General features: G+C 26.9%; 3 protein-coding genes across 7 annotated transcripts; 2 read left to right on the top strand and 1 right to left on the bottom strand.

Moving 5' to 3' along the window:
• Positions 1–1,060: 1,060 nt before the first annotated feature.
• On the top strand, positions 1,061–13,684 carry LOC113555710 (transcription elongation factor SPT6). 4 transcript variants are annotated; one of them, XM_026960227.1, is made up of 22 exons: positions 1,061–1,439; positions 2,240–2,282; positions 2,432–2,510; positions 4,495–4,688; positions 4,749–4,868; positions 4,930–5,352; positions 5,414–5,554; positions 5,733–5,927; positions 5,997–6,435; positions 6,500–6,629; positions 6,712–6,891; positions 7,172–7,337; positions 7,427–7,603; positions 7,668–8,087; positions 8,147–8,284; positions 9,653–10,150; positions 10,225–10,521; positions 10,592–11,356; positions 11,547–11,769; positions 11,825–11,934; positions 11,999–12,285; positions 13,148–13,571. In XM_026960227.1, exons 2-22 carry the CDS (start codon positions 2,244–2,246, stop codon positions 13,569–13,571), a joined length of 5,445 nt encoding a protein of 1,814 aa, XP_026816028.1. In that variant the 5' UTR covers positions 1,061–1,439; positions 2,240–2,243. The 4 variants fall into 4 exon arrangements, with proteins under 4 accessions (XP_026816028.1, XP_026816027.1, XP_026816026.1 ...); XM_026960226.1 differs by having other exon boundaries at positions 1,061–1,395; XM_026960225.1 differs by having other exon boundaries at positions 1,061–1,371.
• Positions 13,685–17,070: 3,386 nt separating this feature from the next.
• LOC113559465 (inhibitor of growth protein 4-like) lies at positions 17,071–18,642 on the top strand. The gene is made up of 6 exons (XM_026965313.1): positions 17,071–17,267; positions 17,329–17,567; positions 17,629–17,737; positions 17,810–17,914; positions 17,986–18,236; positions 18,415–18,642. The coding sequence occupies exons 1-6, from the start codon at positions 17,231–17,233 to the stop codon at positions 18,514–18,516; spliced, it is 843 nt and encodes a 280-aa protein (XP_026821114.1). The 5' UTR covers positions 17,071–17,230; the 3' UTR covers positions 18,517–18,642.
• Positions 18,643–18,687: 45 nt separating this feature from the next.
• On the bottom strand, positions 18,688–20,445 carry LOC113559464 (beta-1,3-galactosyltransferase 6-like). 2 transcript variants are annotated; one of them, XM_026965312.1, is made up of 3 exons: positions 20,160–20,445; positions 19,249–19,908; positions 18,688–19,090 (listed from the first exon to the last, which is right to left on the bottom strand). In XM_026965312.1, exons 2-3 carry the CDS (start codon positions 19,872–19,874, stop codon positions 18,805–18,807), a joined length of 912 nt encoding a protein of 303 aa, XP_026821113.1. In that variant the 5' UTR covers positions 19,875–19,908; positions 20,160–20,445; the 3' UTR covers positions 18,688–18,804. The 2 variants fall into 2 exon arrangements, with proteins under 2 accessions (XP_026821113.1, XP_026821112.1); XM_026965311.1 differs by having other exon boundaries at positions 19,249–20,444.
• Positions 20,446–21,432: the final 987 nt, after the last annotated feature.

Genomic DNA, 21,432 nt, shown 5'->3' on the forward strand with positions numbered 1-21,432 from the left:
CCTAGTAACTAATTTAAACTCTTTAATGATAAATTGTAAATAGAAACTGGTCGTGTTTTATTTAATTTTAATTATATAGAATAAATTGTTAAATTAATAAGTTATTTTCCATTTTTATAATTTTATGGAAAACTGAAATTAATTAATTTAAATTTAAATTTTTATAATAAAGTCCTTAAGTATTTTTAATATTTTAATATAGTATAATTTTGTTATGTTATTTAATTAGTATTGTCTTTTTATAGTCTTTAATTTACTAGACCAAGTAACTAAATTGAGAAGCTAAATTGTATTTATAGTACATGAAATAATGTACAAATATTTTATGAGTTTTGAGATAGGTATTTTGATATTTAACACTTTTAACATATAAATATTTTTATTTATTATTAACATTTCCCCCCTCTTTATGTAGAATTTTTCTAGAACATATTTTAACTCGAGGGCCCAAAAATAATTGTGCACTTAGCCCTAATTTTATTAAATCAGGCCCTGGAGACCACTATAATGGATGTGCAGGTAAAATTTAATATTCAATGATAAATCATTGAACGGAGACGGTTATTAAATCCTACCTCGTCACTCCTTAACAGCACTTGACACTTGTGTTCAAACTGTACATATATAATTATAAATATTTTAATGTATATAATCTTAGCCCTTGCCCCTTAAGTAGGTATAATATTCTTTAGGTATTTTACAGCTAAAATTTTTTTTAAAACTTTTTCATGTAATATACTAATATCATAGAATTTCGATTGTTAAACTTTTATGATGCTCCACGCCCCCGCAGAATGTTACGATTGAGATGACCATCACGTCCATCAACATTGGTCATTGACCGTATGATCCGTATAATACTATGATGTATACGATTACGCATTAATAGTATTTACGTCTCCGTAGTCCGTTCCATAATCCGAACGATCGTCAGTATTGACGTCATGGTATGGTAATAATCGCACACCAATCGTTATGGTGTAAACGTGCCGGCGGTCACACTGTCTGTCATTGTCGCCGTCGTCTTCTGTAACGTATCACTCGAGAATGATAACCGGGCAAAATGGCCGTACCCGAACTGCCATACAACAATGTTACTATTCATTATTAATAATATTTATTAAGAATTCGTCTACTGCCGTTCTTTTCGCGGCGTTTGTTGTTGCCCGTCGGGAATAACAACAGCAACAATAGCAACATCAAGTGACGAACGATTTTCTACATTTTTGTTTCTAGTTTCTACCTACATTTGCTATTCCATATATTCTACTTTTTTTTTTAATCTCTGACCGCTGTCCACCGTGGTGTACACGACCGCCGTTCGACCGACCGAGAACGCCAGGAGCACGGCAGCCGACCACGCCGCATTCCGTACGTGTCGATCCGCCGAACCGGGTATTCTCGAAAACCCGATTTGTATTTTGTCTTAGAATTTTTTGGTAATTCTGTCTAGTGCCTATTCCCTAAAAACGTGATCCAATCGGTTGCGTTTCGAGTACGTGGCTCGCAAAATCAGTCATGGTTTTCTATGTTGATTCGGCTACCGACAAACCGATAATGCCGGGCTCATAGCAACAGAAATATGATATTCTTTTCCTACCTCGATCTCGAATATATCTCCAAACCATTCATAGATCTGTGATAGGATCGTGTAATAATAACCATGGTGATTCCTCGACGGATACAATTACGATAATATATTCGATTATAAATATAAATAGTTTACTATTTATTAATCGAGTTTTGAAGTTTCTTCCTTTTGCTGCAAATCATATTTTCTGCCTTAAACGTATTAGATACTCCACTTTGAACTTTGAAACATTTCAGTTTTATGAATTTTATTTATTAAGTAAAGAAACCTATATAACTTTAGATAGGTATTGAGTTTTTAGGCAATTGAACCTTATATTATGTAGGTTATGAATTGTAATTTTTAAATAACATTTCCGTGTAATCATTATTTCATTTTATAAGATAAAAGTTTATCATCCTTCAAGGTAACTCTTTTCTTATAATATTTGAAAAATATGCATTTCCATCTTAAATGTTACCATCCCATTCTATTTGAAAAATCTTATGCATTCAGTCAAATGAATTAAAAAACTCACGTTTATATAAATTATTATAAGAATTGTTATAAAGTTTATCAAATTATCAATATTTTTATAGGACTTAATTATTTTTAAAATTTAAATTATTAGAACTTATATTTAAATTAACAAAAAATTTACTTTTACAGAATAATGTCCCAGTTTCTAGATTCTGAAGCGGAGGAGAGTGAAGTAAGTATTCATCATCATTTAAATAATTTTAATTTGTATAGATTCAATCTCATACATATTTTTAAACTAAATGTTTTATATTTTATCGTTTATGATCTCTGATCATATTAATACAATACAAATGTTTAACATTCTTTCAATGTTTAAAGGATGACGAGTTGGACGAAATTGACAAGAAAAAAGCAAAGAAAATTAAAGCAATGGAAAGTGATGATGACGATGATGAAGGTATGCTTTATTTCTGTAATAATTTTACCCATATTTTTGTAATAATAGATTAGGTTCATTATTAAGAGGAAGTCACACCCGCGTGTTTTGTCTTCATCTTACAAATATAATATGACAAATTTTTATTCAGTATTATTAATTGTGTGTGTTTAGCTGAAATACTGGAGTAAAATTATCTCTTATCAAACTTAAAGGTGAGAATATCATCTGCTTTTTACAGTACTTAATTTTTTTAATCAAGTTTTGATTTGTAAAGTATTTATATTTAAAAATGTTCATAATTCACTTAATAATTAAAATATTGTAAAAAACATACAAAAGAACACATATAATGTTCTCACCTTAGAGTTTAATAATAGGACATTTCACTCTAATATTTAAGCTAAACAAATTAAAGCTACGCTATACGTTTTTAAGATGGAACAACACGTGCGCGGATGTGACGTCCTCTTAATAAATAATAATAAACAGTAAACAAGTAGATACCACTCTGTTGTACATCAAATATAGAATATGCAAAATTTGAGTTCTTTGATATATTATTGATTGAATCTGAGCTGACCTTTTATCACTTAGGATATTTCATGATGTATATATTTTTTTAAATAGCTAAAAATATAAATTATTTTACTATTAGTATTGCTGTAAGTTGGTTAAATATTTTTCGAAAAATATTGTATTTATAATATGATTAATAGTATTTAATTATTATAATAATATATATTTATTCCATATCATATTAGTTATTAACACCTCTGTTAAAAAAGTAAATAGGTCCATAGTAAAAATAGATAATATCTTTTAAATTAATCTACATAATATTTATAAAATGTTATTGCGTAAAGTAAATTTCATAATAAACCTTTGTAAAAGCTTTAAGTCCTCTCATATAACATTTTTGAATAAACATTGTTGTTCATCATTAAAATATCTAATTTTGTCCAAATTTGAACTCAAATATTTAAAAAAAAAATTGTATTTGGATGTTTTTAAGATTTTTTTCTATAAAATGTTAGTAATTTTGACAAATTTTGTAAAAATTTGGACTTAAAATGCATATGAGAACAACCTGTGGAATATTATTAGATATTCAAGAATTTTAACACGGCAAATAATTGATAAAGAAAAAAAATGTCAAGTTTAGATTACTTACTATTTTTTTATTATTTAGTATACAATAATTTTAAGTAATTAGATTCTATTTATTTCTCGTAGGTCATTATAATTTATAACGTTCAGTATATATGGTGTGTTCGCCAATTTAGTAAACACTGAATATCTCGTCCGAATTATTTTTACGTACTTTTTATATATAGTATATATACAGTATAGACGTGTTATAAACAAAATAAAATTAATATGATTATAAAATGGTTTTATGCATTTTAATGAATCATAATAATGTATTATTTATTAAAATTGAAATGGATCTTATTAAGTCAATTTTGGTTTTAGAACCATGGTTAATAGGTCAAAATGACTTAAGAAAATTCATTTTATCCGAATTTGGGTATCGAAAACACCGGTTGCCATTTAAAAAATGCAAGTTGTAGTATTACACATGCGCGTACTGAGAGTTAACAATTTTAAATTTATCTCAAAATATGTACTTATATAGCTCATAAAAAAATTTGATTTATTCCATTATAATCTAGCCGAGAAATTCAGTGTTCCCTAAATTAGTGAACACATGGTATATATACTACTTTTAAACTAAAATTATGATTAATTAATCAATATTGTAGTAATATTTTTATTTGTAATTATAATACTAAAAATTATTTTAAATAACTATATTACTTTTCAATGATGACAAATCACTGCGCAAATCTGAAACGTTCTCTGTTTCCAAATTCTTATAGAGTTTGTTGAGACATTGAGAATGATATGTCTTGAATTTTATCTGAGAAACAAAATATTTTAAGACTAAAATATTATATTTTAAATATATCATTTATATAATATGTATTAACTGTATATGTAGACGATGAAGACAAAATTCGTGAAGAACTGAAAGACTTAATTGACGATAATCCAATCGAAGAAAGTGATGGTTCTGGCGATGAATCAGATGGTTCAAAAAAGAGAAAAAAATCAGATGATGACTTTGATGATCGATTGGAAGAAGATGATTATGATCTTATTGAAGAAAATCTTGGCGTTAAAGTGGAACGAAGAGTATGTATTATTGATTGTTTATTTTAGTAAATTATTATATTATAAATAATTAATTTTTAGAAACGATTCAAAAGATTAAGACGTTTAGAAGATGAAGAAAGTGATGATGAAGGTACTGGTGAAAATGCTACGGAAGATAGAGAAGCTATTGCTAACACTTTATTTGATATGTCTGACAATGTAAGTAATATAATAGATAAATACATAATAAAAATTGATTATAATTGTATATACAATTTAGGAAGAAGAAAGAACAACTGATCGTGTTTCTTCAAGAGCTGAAAGGGTTGATAATTATGATGTAGAAGGCGATGAAGAAGGAGAAGGATATTCTGATGAAGATGATGATGGATTTATTGTAGATGATGAGGGACGGCCAATTAAAGAGAAAAAGAAAAAACGTAAACATATATATCATGATGCTGCTCTTCAAGAAGCACAAGACATTTTCGGTGTTGATTTTGACTATGACGAATTTGAAAAATATGATGACGAGTATGAAGATGATGTATCTGATGACGACTATTTAGAAGACGAGGAAGATGGTGAGAGAAGACAAAGACCAAAACCTCAAAAACGTAGAAAAGCTACTAGAAAATCAATTTTTGAAATATATGAACCAATTGAGTTGAAAAGAGGTCATTTTACGGACTTAGACAATCAAGTATATTACAACTACTATAATATCATATTAAATGAACTTAAAATATTATTTATTCATATAGATTCGTAATAATGATATACCAGAAAGAATGCAACTACGTGAAGTTCCAGTTACACCAGTTCCCGAAGGTTCTGATGAATTAGATGATGAAGCAGACTGGATATACAAACAAGCATTTTGCAAACCAACTATTACTACTCAAGTATAGTTGTATATTAATACTTAGTTTAATAAAAAATTATGTTTAAGGAGCTTAGAACTTGCAATATCATACATTTTAATTGTCTAAAGGACAATAAATATTCCGCAACTTATTAAATATATTTTTATATCTAATTAAAAATTATTTAATTGAATATGTTTGATTTACATATTTTTAGGAACACAAAGGTGGTGTTGATCCTCGACTTCAATCCAAAAAAGGACCTCAAACGATTGGAAAAATTAAGAAAGCATTAGATTTTATGCGTAATCAAAACTTTGAAGTTCCATTTTTAGCATATTACAGGAAAGAATATGTTGAACCTGAACTTGATATCAATGCTTTGTGGAAAGTTTACCATTTTGATGCTAAGGTAAGTTTGTATTAAATCTGTATAGCATAATGGTATTACCTATATACTAATAAATTTTTTTTTTTTTAGTGGTGTCAATTAAAATCTCGCAAAACTATGCTGATTGAATTATTGGAAAAAATGCGAAATTATCAAATGGAAATGTTAATGAAGGATACAGATGCTCCTATGCCTGATCATGTTCGCATTATTAAAGATGAAGATATTGATAAACTACGTGCAGTGCAAACAAATGAAGAACTAAAAGATATTCAAGGTCATTTTATGTTATATTATGCCAATGATGTCCCTGCTATGCAAGAAAGTGCTAGAAAAAAATCGAGAGAAATGAAAAGAAAAGCTAGAGAACTAAGAGAAGAAAGAAGAAAACTTGCAATAGAAGCTGGTGAAGAAGTCCCCGACGATGATGGAGATACTGGTAATTTAGATGATGAGGATTCAAACGTTGAAACTGTTAAACCTGCAAGTAGTTCGGGGCCTTATACTATGTGCCTAAAATCAGGACTTGGTATGTCAATATAAAATATTTTTTTAAATATATAAATTTTACAGATAAGCATTCATGTTTCTAGCTGGGTTTGCTAAACGTTTTGGCTTAAAACCTGAACATTTTGCTGCAAATGTTCGTGACAACTACCAAAGGCATGAAGTAGATCAAGAATCTGTAGATCCATATAAGCTTGCAGGTGAATACTGCAATGAGTAAGTATCAACAAATATGAATCCAATTACATGTATTATTAATAATATCATATGTATTTTAATTATATTCAACTATTTATAGATTATTAAAAACCCCTGAAGAAGTTTTAAAGGCTGGCAAATATATGGTGGCATGTCAATTATCTCGTGAGCCACTCATAAGGAAATGTCTGAGAGAGACTTTCTTTGATCGTGCTAAAATTAATATTGTACCAACCAAACGGGGTATCAAAGAAATCGATGAAAATCATAATTGTTATTCGTTAGTAATTTTCATATTTTGATTATTTATATCCTAAAAAATTATCTTAGCCATTCAAAAGTAAAATATTTTATTTGAAGTAGTGTCATTGAATGCCTCTTTCTACATTTGACTATGCCTTGTATATAACATTATCCAATTTTATTACATTGAATACAGATTGTAGCAATTGCTTCTATTTTTCTAACACTAATAAAAAAAAAAAAAAAAAAAAAATAGTTATACTATTTAGTATTTATAAAATTAAGAATAATACTTAACTACTTATATTTTGGTGTAGAATGAAGTACATTCGGCGTAAACCAGTAAGAGATTTAGTAAGAGATGACTTTTTAAAGTTACAAATGGCTGAAGATGATAAATTACTTACTATTTCATTTGATGAAGAAGTAGATGGTCTAGGTTCCCTTCCCTATATAGAAGAAGTCAAACAGCTTTATATTAGAGTAAGTTATATAATATATATATATATATATATATAACTATTAATACTAGATAAAACTTTAAAATAATAAATATACCTATTATTCTGTAGGATGAATTTAGTTCAAATGTACAACAATGGAATGATGTGAGGCGTGAATGTGTTGACTTAGCTTTTAGAAAATTATTAATGCCTGAAATGGTAAAAGAACTCAGACGTTCTCTACTAGCTGAAGCTAAAGAGCATGTATTAAAATCTTGCAAACAAAAATTATCAAATTGGCTAGCTGTAAGTAACTTTAATTATTATTTATTATTAATAATTATTACTTAATTTATATTTAATTTTATAGGTAGGTCCTTATAAACCAGAAGTAGATGAAGATGATGATGATTGGGATACAAGTAAAGGCATTAGAGTTATGGGATTAGCATATTCGCCTGATCATGAACAAGCATCATTTGCATGTATTTTGTCAACTGATGGTGAAGTTGTTGATCATTTACGTTTACCATATATTATGAAAAGACCATTCAATGATGATGTAAAAGCAAAAAGAGATGGAGATTTCAATCATATAAGAAATTTCATAATTTTTAAAAAACCCCATGTCATAGTAATTGGAGCAGAGTCTAGGGATGCATTATGGCTAGTTAGAGATATTAAAGCAGTTGTTGACCAACTAGTTGTTGATGAACAATTTCCTCAAATACAAGTTGAAATTTTGGATAATCATCTAGCTAGAATTTATGCCAATTCTATTAAAGGAGAAGTATGTACATTTTTTTTAGTATTTTTAAAATAATTATAATAAATATTTTATTTTATTAGAATGAATTTAGAGATTATCCACAACTTTTACGTGAATCCATATCTTTAGGACGTAGAATGCAAGATCCTTTAGTTGAATTTTCTCAATTGTGTACAACAGATGATGAAATATTATGTCTTCGCTATCATCAACATCAAGTATTTATTTATTTTTCTAATTTTTTTTTTTTTTTAACTTGATAATAATTGAAATTGTTTTTATATTTTAAATAACTTTTAGATATTTAATTTTGAATAAATAGGTGATTAAGAAAATATACTTAAGTCCTTTTTATTAGCACATAACACTAAAATTTACTTTCAGACTTCGGTAATTCCAATTTTGTGTTCTTAGCTTGAATATTAAATTAATTATATAGTGAATTGATATATTATCAACCTTTAAGAGGACACTTACTTGCATTTGTGCCCTCTATCTTACATATATACAGCATAACAAATTTGCATTCAATGGAACATATTATGTGTTATTTGCTTTAATATTCTAATTGTAATATTTTATATACCTATATCTTAATGGTAAGAACATTTGTCATATATGTGTTCTTAGTTGGTTTTTTAGTATATTTTATTTTTTAGAAACCTAAAAGATTAAAATATTAATGTTTAGAGAAGTAAAGAATAAAGATTCTTTTAACTTTATGCTTAGAAATTAAAATAGTATAAAAACCCAACAAGAAAACACTGATAATTTACATAGCTTTAATAAAGTCAATGGGTCATTAATTTAAAATTTTAAAACTAATAACATCTAATTAGACTTGGCAAATGCAAGTTTCAAAGTTTGATATTTTGTGACACAATTTAAAGTTGTTTCAACATACATAATAACAATTTATTAAATGTTAGTTTGAAAATGTTTACTTGGTTCCTCATAAATTGCTCTTACCATTATTTATAATATCAAAACTAAAGTCACAATTTATTCTTATAAATTTGAAATTCAAATTATTACTAAATTTGTTAAAGTCATGAAGTCTTTAAAAAATGTGTTCTTGATACATAATCACATGTAAAATAACAATTTTTATTTTTAATTCAAAATATATTACTCATAGAAACTTTTAAAACTCCTACTACTACTTAAACAATCATTTTCAATACACAATAAAATTGTCATAATATTTAGACTAATTTAAAGTTATTTATAGGCAATTTAAATTTTTGATTTTATTTTCTATAAATGTTAGTAAAAAAAAAAAAATTATGCTCAATTATAAGCTCCCTTGCTATAAAATCATGCCTTGCCACTATTTTAAATCACACAGCAAAACAACTTCTTTAATTTATTTTTTTGTTTAAATTTTAAAGCATTTTAAATTCATTTCATAAGTAAAAAAATATTAAAATTAGAAAACACTGATAATATTTTTACTTTTAAATTTGATGAAATTTAAAAGTGGTATGTTTTTGAAATTTATTTTAAAAAAAACCTTACTTAATATACAATTACCTATATTTATAATTTATGTATAAAATCTGTTATTTTAATATTTTTACTTTCAGGAAGTTTTGAGTCAAGAAGAATTACTCGAAGGTTTATACCAAGAATTTATTAATCGTACTAATGAAGTGGGTGTTGATATAAACGATGTTGTTCAACGAGTTTATGCACCAAATTTATTACAATTTGTCTGTGGTTTGGGACCTCGTAAAGCCACTGCATTAATTAAACTAATGAAACAGACAAATCAACGATTGGAAAATCGAACCCAATTAGTTACTGCATGTCATATGGGCCCTAAAATATTCATAAATTGTGCTGGATTTATTAGAATTGATACCAATTCTTTGGGTGACAGTACTGAAGCATATGTAGAAGTCTTAGATGGATCTAGAGTACATCCAGAGACATATGAATGGGCCAGAAAAATGGCTGTTGATGCTCTGGAATATGATGATGAAGAAGCAAATCCAGCAGGAGCTCTAGAAGAAATTTTAGATGCTCCAGAAAGACTTAAAGATTTAGATTTGGATGCATTTGCTGAAGAATTAGAAAGACAAGTAAGTGGTTATTTATATATTAAGTTTATTTTTTTATGAATATTTAATTTTTTTAAATTGTAAATATTTTTAAGGGTTTTGGTAATAAAAGTATTACACTTTATGATATACGCCAAGAATTAAACCACCGTTATAAAGATATTAGAGTAGCATATAAACCTCCAAATCCTGCACAAGTTTTTGAACTATTAACTAAAGAAACCCAAGAAACATTTTTTGTTGGAAAAATGGTTTTATCTACTGTCACTGGAATTGCGCGTAGGAAACCACAAAATGATCAACTGGACAAGGCAAATCCAGTGAGAAATGATGAAACTGGTTTATGGCAATGTCCATTTTGTTTTAAGAACGACTTCCTTGAATTATCAGATGTATGTTTTTTACATTCAAAATTATTCTTAATTATTAGAATTTATTAATTTTTACTTTAAAAATGTTTAGGTATGGAACCATTTTGATGCTGGTGGCTGCCCAGGTCAAGCTTCAGGAATTCGTATAAGATTAGATAATGGTATAAGTGGCTTTATTGCAATGAAAAATTTATCAAATACTCATGTAGCCAACCCTGAAGATCGTGTTCGTTTTAACCAGGCAATACATTGTAGGATTATCAAAATTGAACCAGATAGATTTTCATTTGAAGCCACTTCTAAAAGCTCAGATTTAAAAGATCAAGAACACCAATGGCGACCCCAAAAAGATCCTTATTATGATCATGAAACTGAAAGCAGACAACGAAAAACAGAATTGGACAAAAATAAAATAAAAAATGCTCAAACATATATTAAACGTGTAATTGTTCATCCATGTTTCCACAATGTATCATTTGCAGAAGCTGTTAAATTATTAAATAACTCTGACCAAGGAGATGCTATTATTAGACCATCTAGTAAAGGAGCTGACCATTTGACTGTTACCTGGAAAGTAGCTGATAATGTTTACCAACACATTGACATAACAGAAAAGGGCAAAGTCAATGCTTTTTCGTTAGGGCGTTCTCTTTGGATTGGTACTGAAGAATTTGAAGACCTAGATGAAATTATTGCTCGTCATATTACTCCCATGGCAAGCAATGCTAGAGAATTATTACGATTTAGGTATTATCGTGATACAGATGGAGGCAATATTGAAAAAGCTGAGCAAATTCTTCGAGAAGAAAAAACTAATAATCCTTCAAAAATCCATTACATTGTATCTGTCTCTCAGGTATTTTAATAAATTTATTTTAGAAATCAAAATTATAAAGCATTAACTTGGAATGGTGGTGCAGCCTCCTTATACTAATATTTATATATGCAAAATATATGAGTACATTGTAATATACTTTAACTTGACACTTTTACTTTATAATAAAGTAAAAAGTTACTTATGTATTTTTGACAATTTTTTTTTTCAGAAATATGCAGGCAAATTTCTTCTATCATGTTTACCTACTCGTAGATCAAAACATGAATATATAACTGTTACACCAGAAGGTTATCGTTTCCGTAGCCAAAATTTCGATTCTATTGGATCTTTATTCAGATGGTACAAAGAACATTTCCGAGATGCTACACCACATGTAACACCAGTAGCGTCTCGATCTGCAGGACAAAATTATGGACCTTCTCCTCATACAGGTATGTGTATTGTAATATTAAAATAATTTTTTTTTATTTATTTTTAAATTTTTAGAACCTTCACCAATGAATCGGAGTCATAGTAGCCACTCAAATGCTACACCCCAATATTCACAATCACCACATGCATCATACAACAACATGCAACCATCTGCATATAACACTGTAAATCAATTGTCACACAATTATAACAGTATAAAATACCTTTTAAATTTTGTTTTTATTTTAGCCGTACACGCCATCGGGTCAAACTCCTTACATGGGCAATTATGCTACTCCTCGTTATGGTGCTGCTCAAGCACCAGTTCATGATGGTGTATTTTTGCACCCTAGCTCTCTCACACCAGTTGTTCAAAGCAGTCCAAAACCATCTTCCTCTAGACCACCTGTACAATCAGCAGATCCAAGTGATTGGCGTCGAATGGCTGAAGAATGGGCTAAAGCTAAACAACGAGGTGATGGAGGATATTCTACACCCATGTCAGATGGAGGAGGACGACACACACCTCGTAGCAGGTAAGATATTAACATAATACTAAGTAACAAATAATAAATCGTAAAACTTTACTGTATTAATCAAAAACTATCTATTACTTACTTTACATAATTTTAAATAAAATAATTTGTTAATTTTTTTATTGATACTGGTTTATATAGTTCTTAGGATATATTAGTGTTCAGATATTTTTGAAATAGTATTATAAAATATACTTCGATATCATTCATTAAACAGCTTTAAGCCAAGCTAGTTAAAATTACTTTGATGTAAACTTACCATTGACCTACTAATACATTTTTTAAGTACTATGCAGCCAATAAGATTATTTTTTTAAATAATAATTACTAACTGTTACATTACTCAGAATTTAAGCTTAATATGTATCCAAATACTTTAATTTTCGAATATGATTTCATAAAATTCTGAACACTTATATTGTTTTTCTAAAATACTGTTTTAAAATTTTATATTTTTAATCTGTAAAATAAATAAGTATGTAAGAAATGTATACCAAATACTTAAAAAGTAATTATAAAAAAATGTTTCCATAAAAAAAAATTATTGAAACCCGTTACTGATAAACTAAAAATAAATCAACAGATTTTAAAGTGATTTACAAGCATTTTAAAGTTTCAATATTTTACATAAGTACAACACACTTAAAAATATTAAGTTATATAGTAGATAATATTAAGTTTTATTTACCTTTAAGTTTTATAATAGGTAAATTGGCTCTAATATTAAAGCTAAAAAAGTAACAATACAAAATTGGTTTTATTGAATGCTAATGTGCTATGTTGTATATTTATAATTTTATACTAAGATAACACTAGTATCCTCTTCATAATAATCATTATGTAATAAATTTTATTATTTTAGGTACAACAATCATCGATATAATATGAACAGAGAAAGAGAATCAAGTACACCACGCAGTGACGCTCCATCACCTACCCCAAGTGCCTCATCATACGGATATCATTCACCAGCACCATCAAAGAACTACAAAAGTAGTTATACAGCATCTTCACATAATTCATCAAAGTCACCGCGAGGTCCATCATCTAATTCTGGTACACCATATGATCCTTTTACAATGGACCCGGGGCAAGACTCTCCTGGAGTATATGCATCATCATCTCGTTCAGGACGCAATGATGAAAATGATCCAGACTTGAGATATGCATCACCTGGTTCAAGGTGGACCCCACGGTCTGGTCGGTCAACTCCTCATACCATTAATAGCCCTAGATCAATGATTGAATCTTCTATGGGCGATAATACACCACTGTATGAAGACTAAATGAATTGAAATTTCTCATTTTTATTTCATTTTTATATAGTTCGGTTTCCAATTTTAGGTATGAATATATTTTTTTTTAAGATAAATAGAATAAAGACAATTTAAGAAATAAATTTGGTGTTTAAAATGTTTTAAATTGAAATTTTCAAATTTCAAATCGCCTAATAAATAAAAATAAATATTAACATTTTTAATTTTGTTTTTATACTTTTAATGTGTTACTGCTGAATAATTTTGTGACAGAACCTAAATTAAAATAAAATATATAAACTATTTTAATAAATTATATAAATACTATATTACTAATTGAACGTTTAAATTTATTATTGGCATATTTTTTGCCTTGTGTTAATACAGTTTTTATTTTTATATACTAGGGTATCAAAATGGGCATCATTAATAATATTTTTTTTTTCTTTTTTGTATTCACTATTATTGTAAATTTATTAAAATTCATAACAAACATGCACTAATGTTTTTCAAGATATTTTTTGATACATTTTATTCATTCTATTGATCAATTTAATTTATACAAAGATTAGGAAATTTGTTTACCTACTTATATTCTTCTATTAATAATATTAAAATGTAATTTAGTATGACTTTACAAATTGCATGTAGCTCTTGTACTATTATATTTATTTTACATTATGATTGAAATATCTCTGATTATATACAATTTCAAATGTGACATAAATAAAATCTAATAATTGATCAATGATACCTATAGAAAATAGAAATAATAAATAAAAACAATGTACCATTTAATTAAAAGACCTACTTTTAATAGTTTATAATTGTTTAAAATTTTAGTGTGGTTAACAGTATATTACCTTATTAATAAATTGTAATATACTATCATTAGACAGCTAACTAGTTGTCAGTGTGATTGTAAAAATTGTTTCTTAATTTGTATATTAATAAAAAATAATTAGTAATTGACGTTTACAATTAGTTAATAATTTAGTAACATAACATGTTTAGCATAAATGAATTCAAATATAAATAGTTTTTACTAAATATATATTTTCTTTCAAATAAATATATAATATAAACACGTAAATATTGTTAACAAGGTTTATGTTTCAATTTTTATTGTGCTAACAATAAAGCAAAGTAATAATCATAATTAAACATTTTTATTATTTCACTGATAACTATTAATTTGGTTTTATACATAATACGGTAAACCTTTAAATTTTAAATATCAATCTGATCACTAGAGCACACTCTAGGGTGTACCTTGTAATCATTTGCAGTTCCATCTTAATTTCTACTGTTAGAGACTACTATAAACACAGTACTAGCTTTTTGATTGATCTATTGGATGACGTTAAAAACAAAATAAAATAAAGAACTTATTTCTTTTAGAGAGTATATCAAATTAGCATAAAATATTCTAATTATTAGCATCAAATATCGCGTGAATTTGAGAAAGAGAAACATTTAATTTTAGTTTTAGGTAGGTTGTATGTACGCAGCACGTCATAAGCACTTGGAGAGTGCAAGACTGGACATTTGACTCTTCCCCTCTGAACTTCAATATAATTTTGAAAATTTAAAATTGTATTATTGAATTTTGTTTAAACAAACATTTCGTTCATATTTTGACTTAAGTATGGGTTTTTTTTTTTTAATGTATTTTTAGTGTTTGATTTTATTATGCTCTCCCTGATAAAGTTTGCATGCACCAGAAAAAAAATGTACAAGGAAATTTAGTGATCAATTAAAACAAAATTTTGATAAAGTATAAAACTTTAAATTTTAAATATGGTGTTTGAAAAAACAAATCTAAAGCATCTAAATAAATTAGCACGTATTGTATTAAAAATTACCGGATTATCATAAAATAAAAAATAAATTTATCATTTGGATAATAATTGTATGTTTTTAATTTTTGTTTCAATTTTTACAACTTTTTTGCCATTTCTATTTTTAAAAGTTATTATGAGAAAATGTAACATATATCATATAATTGAATCATAGATATATTTATTATTATATAATTACATAAATGTATTATGTATATAAAAATCACTATTTGTTATAACCGATTTTCATTGTTTAGTTAACTATAATAATAATGCGTAACAGCAATACATAAAAAATTAATTAACTCGCATACCTAATAATATATTATTTATACGTCATGTATTTGTATAACTATATCTACTTTATATAGGTATTAGTGTATTACACATATTTGTGCAGCTGAAAAGAGATCACCATGTAGGATTCCGCGATGTACCTACTACCAGTACTACCTATAATATATAATATAATTGTGTGTGTGTGTTGATATCTAAATTAGACCTTTATTTGATCACGTGAACATGCTATAAAAAATTTACTTGCGTTATTGCCCGCGTTAGTAATAAAGTAATACACAGACATAGTCACATAGACGATGATTTCGATAGAAATTTCACCATTGCACGTGTACGCATTACGGCTATTACGTATGTATATATGTATATATATTAATAGGTAGGTATTTATATATTTCTAGATCTTAAATGATCAGTGTTTTTTTTTTTTAATTAATAATCTATCCACTCCTATATATATATATATGGCCATTGGACGTAACATTACATTACTACATTAATTTATATTCCATATAACATTTAAGTATAAAGATTACGAATACATAGAGACAAATTTTTATAAAATAAGTGTAAAAATAATGAAAACAAATACAAATATTAAATTAGGTAGGTATAGTAGGTACCTACCGACGCATAATACTAAATAACGATAGTCATAAGTTTTGTGTTGAGAAATGATCTGTATCTGTCTTTATTACTTTTGGTTAATAAAAGATAAGTTTCCAATTGGGAATTGGACGAGCCTGCAGGAGATTGTTAAGTTTAGGTTTAACGTTTCTACTAGGTTTGGATGGATTTTAAAAATCCATAAACCAATGAAAAATTTACATTAAACACTAATATTGTATGCGCAATTTTTTAAATCAAAGAATATAAAAAAATAAACTATCATCTTGTGAGTTTTTTGAATTAAAAATGTAGACAAAGTGTAAACTGGTGAAAATTGGTTAAAATAGTGTATTTTTTTTAATATACCTCTTTATCTAGCCTACTACCCTAATCTCTAATAATATCATGAATAGTTTATGAATACTATTTTTATGATTGCTATATACTTGTATTTTTATGTTTATTGCTTATGAATTATAACTATTAACTAATATACTATAATATGTACGATATACCTACTACCAAGCAAACGTTTTAAATTTTAAATTTTATTTCATTGGGTAGTTAGTTCATGATATAAACCGTCTAAATAAATAAAATATGAATGTCGTTTGACTCGACTAATAATTGGCTTATTTGAAATTTAGATGTTTGAAATTTTGAATTCGTGCAGTGTTGCCAGTTACAAAACTTGGCATATTTATTTGTATGTTTATTGTTTATACAGTCATCGGGCAGTTACATATCATTGTTATATCAAAATCGTATGATTCACTTATTCACTATATTATCAAAAATATCAACAGAAGAAATTTATGAGGCACTTATTGTATTTTTAAAAGTTGATTAAACATAATAAATTCCCGTTTGTTGTTGTTTACAAGTATCTTGTACTTATTATTTTTCTTCAGTAATTCTCAGCTGAATCATAAAATAACAAAAATGACTTCTGCGCTTTACTTGGAACACTATCTGGACAGTAAGTATTTTTTCGATTTTGCATTTAAACGAGGTACTATATTTTACGAGTTATATTTTAGGTTTAGAGAATCTTCCTGTTGAGTTACAACGAAACTTCACTCTGATGCGAGATCTTGACTCCAGAGCTCAAGAACTTATGCGTAACATTGACAAACTGGCAGACGATTATATGTCTAATGTCAAGGGATACACAGCAGATAAAAAAGGCGAAACCTTGACCAGCATACAACGTCAGTTTGACAAAGCGAAAGAATATGGTGATGATAAAGTTCAATTGGCTATACAAACTTATGAATTGGTATGTTAATTTTGATTATTAACATTACCCTAAAAATTTTCTATTCCATTGTACCTTACAGGTAGATAAACATATTAGAAAATTAGATTCAGATTTAGCACGCTTTGAAGCTGAAATTCAAGACAAAGCTATTAGTGCTACAAGAAATATAGAAGAAAATTCACAAAAACGTAAGTGTTCTGCATTATATCATATTATAATTCTAATGTGTTTGGCCATTTCTTTAAATGTATTGCTTCTAGGAGGACGTAAAAAGATTAAAGACAAAGAAATTAAAAAGAAGAGTGCATCGAGTGAAGAAGAAACAGCTCCAAACAAAACATCTAAAAAGAAACAACTGAAAAAAGGTTTGTGTACAACAAAATGTTAGCCATATTTAAGTTGGTTTCTTTGAATAATAATTACCAATATTTTTCAGGAGTTACAAAAACAACTAGTGCAGCACCTAGTAAAACACCTCTAATCAATGTTGTCGCTAATCCAACAAACCCTACAAATAGTGTAACCAGCGTTACAGTAGAAACTAGTTCCCTTACTGGTGCATTAGTTGGTGCCGGAGTTACACACTCGGCTGAAGTATTAGATATGCCTGTTGATCCAAATGAACCAACGTATTGTTTATGCAATCAAGTTTCTTATGGTGAAATGATTGGCTGTGATAATCCAGATGTAAGAATTTTTATTTTAATTTATTAATTATTTATATATTTATTGTTTTTATTTTATATAAACGTTTTATTAAATACTTTAACTATTAAAAAAATAATAACATTCTTAATTTTTATTGTAAATATTACTTCATTTTTTAATCATATTTTATTAATTGTGTACTTTTTTAATATTTTAGTGTCCTATTGAATGGTTCCACTTTGCATGTGTCAAATTAACTACCAAGCCTAAAGGAAAATGGTTCTGCCCTAAATGTATTACAGACAGGAAGAAAAAATAACATATTAAAAGTTTTATTATAAGTTTTTTTATTTTATATAACATACATATAATGTATAATGTTATGTTAATTTTCTTAAGGTATAAGAACAAATGATTGAAATTATTGTAATTTGTAATATTGTCATGAATTGCATACATAATAAGAATAAAATTTAATCTCTATATAAAATTTGTTTTATTAATTTATATATGTATTTTTTTTTTTATTCAAAACTAAAAACAAACTCCAGTTTTTAAATTTATTAAATTAATAATTATACCAGTCTTTTTATGTTGAAAAATGTATTTATGGAATTAAAGACAAATTTCTGACACAACATTTAGATGGCATCACTGACCAGTTATACTCGTAGGAAGCCATATTTTTGAACTCTCTATCACATAGTTTTCCAGTCTGAATAATGTTTGACCAGTGTAGTCTCATCATTTCAGGACTACGTTTATGTGTTACTAAATAATCATTTTGACATCCGCGACTATACCATTCTGTGTCAAATCGGCGGTCATGTTTTCTAGTAATATTTAATGGACTTAACCAAGCGCCAACCGAAACATCTTCACTAGCAAAGAAACTGAAAAATAAAAATAGACAACAAGAATTAGGATTGTTAATTGATCATTTTAATAAAACCGTTATAATTGGTTAGCTATTACATAATGAATTTAGTAAACTTAATATCAATATTTTCTTATTACTTTATATTTTATTATGCTACTATGATCAACTCACCTTAGGTAATCTCGATTCTTCACTATATAGATGATAAGATCTTTGGATAAAACATAGCCTCCTCCCAAAGCATACGGTAAATATCGATCACATGCTATCCAATCAGTTTCTTTAAATTTACCTCTTTTTTTAATGTTTGCATTACCATCAAAATATCCCCAGTAGAACCTTTTTTTAGGCATATGTTCTAGCTCATTGACAATTGATGGCACATTGACAAAAGAATCGTCATCACATTTTAACAGATAATCAAAGTTTATATGATATACACCGGAAAATGATGCTATTATTTTACGAGTGAGTAGTTTATACTCATCTTTTTCATCTACCTCCAATAAGTCTTCATGAACCAGCTTTTCAGCAATTAAAGATTTGTCTTTTGAAACAACAAAAAGTATTTTAAAGTCTCCTTTTGTTTGAGCCCATGTTTCACGTATAGCATCTCTACGATTTACATTTTTTACAGCTGATATAACAAGTACAAGCAACTTAATTCTAAATACATTTGCCGAAGTGTTTGGTTTTAATGTCATTGGATGCAAAACAAACAACGTTAATGTACATCCTAGAATGAATGAAAAACTTGCCAGAAAATAGTATGTAAGGCGTTTTTTATGCAGTAACATTTGTTTCTAAATAATGCCCACTTAGAATACTTAACTAAAATCAAAAAATACTTAAAATAATATACAACAAAACATTAAAACAAATAAAAATGAGGTGTTTGACATAAAAATTAAGGGACCAAAAATAATTAATATTAAATAAGTAAGAGTAATTAATAATTATGAGCAATGAGCATTGAGCACTGTGAAATGAATATTAAATAAATGAAAAAATTTAAATCTATTCTATTACGGTAGGTAATAAGTACTATCTAAATTCTAAATGTAATATTTACGAATACTTGCTTGTTTATGTATACTTGAATGCTCGTTATGCTCGAGAACTGTCAAAATATATTTATCACTGTTGTGATAAGAAACATTCTTCTTTAGTGTAAATGTGTATTTTTGTTTGAAACATTGAAACATTTGAAACGCAAACGCTTTTTCTAGTAGAAAATTCCATCAACTTCAAAAGAGGTTTCTGGTAGACGGGTACATTTTAGATCAAAAGTATATATTTCTCAGTACTTTATAAAATAATCATTGGGAAAGTAGGTAGGTAATCACTACTGTACATTGTACATAATTATAGGTGTCGAATTTATCTCGTCATTGAGTAAGTCACTGACCACTATGTAAGTATGTGTTAAATTTGAATTAAATAATTCTGAACGAAGACAATCTATCGGCCTATATAATATAATAATAATAATAATAATATTATTACTAGGTTAAATAAGGTAATATTATATGATGTATTTTCATGTATTTATATTGCTTTTAAAGTAATTTATTTTACTTTTAGTAATACAGTAAATTGATTAATTTTTACCAAAATTAATATTAATGCAAATTAAATTATACATAATAATATTAATATATTATTGATATTTAATTGTTATAACAGTGACGGTTTTGAGTGTAAGGCAAGTGATTATTGACTCTTTTGAGCTATTTATAAATATGGCACTCTTTTATTTTATTTTTTATAGAAATATAAATTAAAAATTATTTACTGGGTCAAAATTATTGAAAATTTAGTACAAAATAAATTATTATATTAATTGTTCTTATAAATGTATACAAATATTAAAAATACATAGGCATAACGTTTGTCTTTTTTTTTATATCCACATCAAAATCGCCAAAAAATTGAAAATTATTTTGTAGTTAGAAATTCAAAAAAATTTTGGTTTTTATCTAAGTTTTGACAATTGAATATAAGATTCCTCATCAGTAATTCATACTATCATACTGAAACTATAATATCAAAAAAATAGTCAAATTTAGACGAAATTACTTATTTAAGCGATAAATAACATTGTTAATTATTTTTTTATATTTAAAAACATTTATACGTATTATATTATTATTATTATTTATACAATACGTGATGACATTTTAAATTTATTTTTAAGGTATCTATTTATAGTTTATACTAAGGATCTTATTTTTACCGTTTTACTTTTTACAGTACCTATAGTTGCAGATAGATGTTATTATTACATTTTGAATTGCTTAAGTTCAATGCTATAAAAATATTTTCTCAAAAAAGTATACCAACATTCAACCTACC

Source organism: Rhopalosiphum maidis, chromosome 4, assembly GCF_003676215.2.
Source record: "Rhopalosiphum maidis isolate BTI-1 chromosome 4, ASM367621v3, whole genome shotgun sequence".
Classification (NCBI taxonomy): Eukaryota; Metazoa; Arthropoda; class Insecta; order Hemiptera; family Aphididae; genus Rhopalosiphum; species Rhopalosiphum maidis.

What these genes read in the sequence shown, in the direction of transcription:
- LOC113555710 (XM_026960227.1), top strand. Translation starts at nt 2,244, where the DNA reads ATGTCCCAGTTTCTAGATTCTGAAGCGGAGGAGAGTGAA. An exon ending in TTACGGACTTAGACAATCAA is followed by an intron (nt 5,353 to 5,413) that starts GTATATTACAAC and finishes TTATTCATATAG; the next exon opens with ATTCGTAATAATGATATACC. An exon ending in TCAAACAGCTTTATATTAGA is followed by an intron (nt 7,338 to 7,426) that starts GTAAGTTATATA and finishes ATTATTCTGTAG; the next exon opens with GATGAATTTAGTTCAAATGT.
- LOC113559465 (XM_026965313.1), top strand. Translation starts at nt 17,231, where the DNA reads ATGACTTCTGCGCTTTACTTGGAACACTATCTGGACA. An exon ending in AAAGAAACAACTGAAAAAAG is followed by an intron (nt 17,915 to 17,985) that starts GTTTGTGTACAA and finishes AATATTTTTCAG; the next exon opens with GAGTTACAAAAACAACTAGT. An exon ending in TTGGCTGTGATAATCCAGAT is followed by an intron (nt 18,237 to 18,414) that starts GTAAGAATTTTT and finishes TTAATATTTTAG; the next exon opens with TGTCCTATTGAATGGTTCCA.
- LOC113559464 (XM_026965312.1), bottom strand. Translation starts at nt 19,874, where the DNA reads ATGTTACTGCATAAAAAACGCCTTACATACTATTTTCTGGCAAGTTTT. An exon ending in AAGAATCGAGATTACCTAAG is followed by an intron (nt 19,091 to 19,248) that starts GTGAGTTGATCA and finishes TTTATTTTTCAG; the next exon opens with TTTCTTTGCTAGTGAAGATG.